At 42.0% G+C, this 4,571-nt stretch overlaps 1 protein-coding gene across 1 annotated transcript in view; it reads right to left on the reverse strand.

Moving 5' to 3' along the window:
* POLE (DNA polymerase epsilon, catalytic subunit) overlaps nt 1–4,571 on the reverse strand; it is a 54,000-nt gene that overhangs the window by 45,147 nt on the left and 4,282 nt on the right. Inside the window, exons 2-6 of the mRNA XM_003792885.3 lie at nt 3,062–3,203; nt 2,558–2,638; nt 2,155–2,199; nt 1,940–2,032; nt 906–1,060 (exon numbers count right to left, since the gene is read on the reverse strand). Of these exons, the coding sequence (XP_003792933.1) occupies nt 906–1,060; nt 1,940–2,032; nt 2,155–2,199; nt 2,558–2,638; nt 3,062–3,203 (516 nt within the window). The remainder of the gene's footprint in view (nt 1–905; nt 1,061–1,939; nt 2,033–2,154; nt 2,200–2,557; nt 2,639–3,061; nt 3,204–4,571) is intronic.

Here is a 4,571-nt window from a genome sequence, read left to right on the forward strand (position 1 = left end):
TTTTTTTTTTTTTTTTTAAAGATATGGGGTCTCCCTCTTCAGGCTAATCTCAAACTCCTAAGCCGCCTTGGCCTCCCAGAGTGCTAGGATTATAAACAAGAGGCACAGTGCCCAGCCATCGTCTTAACCTTTAACCTTGCTTCTTGTTATTGATATTTAAACATCTGATGAACAACGTTTGATGTTCTATACTTAAGTTTCTCTGTAACATCCAAAGTTCTACTACATAAATCTTGACATTTAATAAAAATATATAGATGAGATTAAGTATAGTGGCTCACACCTATAAATCCTACTACTTTGGGAGGCTGAGGTAGATAGATTACTTGAGCTTTGGAGTTTGAGACCAGCCTCAGCTAGAACAAGAGCATGTCTCTACTAAAATAGAAAAACTAGCTGATCATGTCTCTACTAAAATTTAGGTGGGTACCAGTAGTCCCAGCTACTTGGGAAGCTGAGGCAAGAGAACTGCTTCAGTTCAAGAGACTGAGGTTACTGCGAGCCATGATGGCGCCATGGACTCTACCCAGTGCGACAGAATGAGACTTTGTCTCAAAAAAACAAGAAAAAAATCAAAAAAGTAGATGTACTGTTACGGGGTGCAATGTGAAATTTTTCCCCCTCTAAAATGTCTTTATTGTCACAGCAACTCATTTTAGAACCACAAAACTAACACCTACATAAGAAAAGAGGGAGAGCTAAAATATAAAATATGAAATAAAATACAACCTGAGAAGCCATGTGTGTTTAATCATAAGATATAGAAATTTTTACCTCATTGCTCAAGTGTTTCCACATCAAGTGGAGCCACCATTAAGGCACCTTCGCTGCTGAGCACTTTCTTCCTCCTACTCATCCTATCATTCAGGACTGGCTAACACTTTCCTCATGAAAGTGAAGTTTACCTGGAAAGCATGGCTGTGTATGCATCGCTGGCATGATCCTGCTCTTGGTTCTTCTTCACAGCAGGGGAAATCTCCTTTCTGACTTTGACAAGGTCTTCCACAGTATGGAAGGATAGCTTAACATAATTTCGTTTCAAACCCACCAAGTGATTTGGCTACAAAGTAAAGAGATCATGCCACTAAGTTCAAGAGAAACAAGACTTTCTTGTTTTTTTTTTTTTTTTAAAAAGAGGGTAAAGTCTAAAGAAAAACACACCCAAAGAGTCACTGACTCCAAAGCACCTTGTCTGATTCTGCGGGTGGCACCAACTAACATTTTTTTTTTTTGAGACAGAGCCTCAAGCTGTTGCCCTGGGTAGAGTGCCATGCCATCACGGCTCATAGCAACGTCCAACTCCTAGGCTTAAATGATTCTCTTGCCTCTACCTCCCAAGTAGCTGGGATTACAGGTGCCCGCCACAATGCCTGGCTATTTTTTGGTTGTAGTTGTCATTGTTGTTTGTCAGGTCTGGGCTAGATTCAAACCTGCCAGCTCTGGTGTATGTGGCTGGCACCTTAGCCGCTTGAGCTACAGGTGCCAAGCCTGTTTTTCTTTTTTTTTAAGATGAGATCTTGCTCTGTCACCCAAGTTAGAGTGCAGTGGCATCACTATAGCTCACTATAGCCTCAAACTTCTGGGTTCAAGTGATCCTCCTGTCTCAGCCTCCCAAGTAGCTGGGATTACAGATGCCAACCACCATACCCAACTCATTTAAAAAAAAGTTTTGTAGAGACAGGGTATCACTATGTTGCCCAGGCTGATCTTGAATTTCTGGCCACTTCTTAAGTGGTCTTCCTACCTTAGCCTCTCAAAATGCTGGGATTATAGATGTGAGCCTCTATGCCTGGCCCCTACTTTGAAGAGGACTTTATTGACAGTCACAATATTTCATCACTCAATAGATGACCTAACTTGCACCTTTACCAATCTTGCCTGCCATAGACAATGTGGACACCAGCCTCATTTACCCTTGGAAGGTCTGGGTAACACTCACCAAGTCCAGATCTTCTTTGGGGACAGTCTCTACTTTTGCAATTTTACCCTGAAACTTCTTGGAGAGAAAAGATGAAACTTCTCGCTCACAACCCTAAATCAGGATCAGAATGAAAAAACTTTCCACTGGTAAAAGTTCTGAAATTCCCAGTTCTGAAGCCCGCCACAAAATGAGGAATAGGTCATCTGCCCCGACTGTATGAAACACAGACTTACCTTTCTTGTTGCAATGTAGAAATATGGTTTATAAGGCAAAGCCACCTGCAACGGTCACCAACCCATCCAGAAGCAATGAGCAACGAAAAAGGGGAAAAAAATTAACAAGACTGTTTGCTGTTACAACCCATTAGTAGCCTTGAACCAAGGTATCCTTGATCTTGGCAGCTTTTAAGAGGGATGGCATAATAGGAAATCCAGATCTGTACATATCTTAGGGGAAACAATCTGAAACACAACACCACTTGCTCTTCACTCCTGAGCTGAGTGCATCTGATGGCCACAGCAGCTGTGCACTAGATGCCTCCCACTCCCCTAGTCATAGAGCTGAATGACCTCTTGTCATTTTGAACCCAGCTACTCATCACAAGTGGATTTTAGCTTCTTGGGGTCAGGGGCTTACCTTAAATCTGCTCCCATCATCCTGAATAAAGTAGTAATCCACTGCACTGATCAAGCGTTTATCTTCATCTAAGACCTCAGTCTACAAGAGAGTCAGTCAACATGGGCAGATTACTCTCTACACAGGGTAACACCCATTCCCTCTATTCTTTGAGAAACTAAGCACTTGAAAAACAAAATCAGCTAGCTCTTTACCTCTGCATAAACACTGCTAGCCTCACATTCATAAGAAGTGCATCATACTAGACCCCAAATACAGATTTCTCTGAATTTCTCCCTTATAATCCTAGGAAGCTCTATTCTGATGGCCAATAGGGAGGCCCTTAATGATGTCAGAAAGGAGAGAAGAGGAGAGGAGTTAATAGTCAAATCTCCCACTTATATTACCTGAACAGCAGGGTTGCCTATGCCCTATACTCTTCAGACATAGATCATGTTCTGATGAGAAGGGATACAGCCGCTCTCCTGAGCAGGCAAAAGACTGAGAGAGAGCACTGGTGCTTACCGGATGCATGTTGATGAGCCAGCCAGTCTTCTCACCAGGCTCCTTCAGCCTCTCAAAGCCAAACAGCAAATCCATCTTGTCTGTCCACTGGCTTCGTTCCAGGCGCTTGAGCACAGAGGCCGAGGAAGATGGGCCATCATCACTGGTGAAAGGAAAAAGAAACTTAGTCTTTATCATTCGTGATGCCACCTAGCCTCACAACCTTTAACCCACCTAGTATATATATAAAGTGTTTCAGATATGACACATATATGCATTCCCCCCCAAAACAAGCTTGGCCAAAAAGCTCATTAAAATAAAAGCATTTTTGAGAAAAACATGATTGGGGTAGACTTTTCAAAGCCTACTTCTAGTTAATTTTGTAACCAGAACACTAACAAAAAGAGCAATAGTGACAGGATGCTGCTACTTTAGGGGATGTTAAAAATACACAACCCCCAACACTGCACTCCTGGGCATTAATCCTAGAGAAATGAAAACTCATGTTCATAAAAAAATCTGTGAATATTCACAGCATTTTTATTCATAACAGCCAAAACCTGGGAACAATCTAAATATCCCTCAGGTGACAAACAGTTAACCTGTGGCACATATGCATATTCTAGAGTACCTACCACTCAGCACTAAGAGGAATGAACTTATGACACAACAACTTGGATGCATTTCAAGCAAATGACGTTGAGTAAAAAAAGCCAAGTCTCCAAAGTACACACTTTATACTTCCATTTATATAGCATTTCTGAAATAAATTATTGAGATGAAAAACAGATTACTGGTTGTCAGGGATGGGAAGGCATAGAGGTGGCTGCCCCTATAACGGGGTGGCACCAGGCAATCCTTTAACAGACTGTTCTGTATTTTGATTTTGGTTGTGGTCACACAAATATGCAAGTGATAAAACTGTACAGAACCAAACACACCTACATGTAAAAGAGTGCACATAAAACTGGAACAATCTAAGATGGATGGATTGTGTCAATGTCAATTTTCTGGCTGTGACAACTATACTCTAGTTATGCAAGGTGTTATCACTTGGAAAAACTGGGGGAAGGAACATGGGATCTCTATATGATTTCTGCAAACCTACAATGATCTCAAAAAGGCTTTTTTTTTTTAAACGTTCAAAACCAAAAAGAATATAGATGCAGGCTCAAGACCACTGAGATGACAAAGATGTGAATGGATCTCTGAGCAATAAGAGAAAAGCCCAACCTGCCAGAAGATGATAATCCTGCCAGGCTGAGGTTTCGCCTCTCTGTTGAAAGAAGCCCAGGTGTAGGCAGTTACAGTAAACTGTCTTAAAAAATAGAGCCAACAGGGCCAGGCATGGTGGCTCATGCTTGTATTCCTAGAACTTTGGGAGGCAGAGATGGGAAAATCACTTGAGGCCAGGAGTTCAAGACTAGCCTGAGCAAAAGCCAGACTCTATCTCTCTCTTTTTTTTTTTTGAGACAGAGCCTCAAGCCGTCCCCCTGGGTAGAGTGCTGTGGCATCACAGCTCACAGCAACC

The sequence above is a fragment of the Otolemur garnettii genome, unplaced genomic scaffold, assembly GCF_000181295.1.
Source record: "Otolemur garnettii isolate 467f Iridium unplaced genomic scaffold, OtoGar3 scaffold00062, whole genome shotgun sequence".
NCBI classification, from domain to species: domain Eukaryota; kingdom Metazoa; phylum Chordata; class Mammalia; order Primates; family Galagidae; genus Otolemur; species Otolemur garnettii.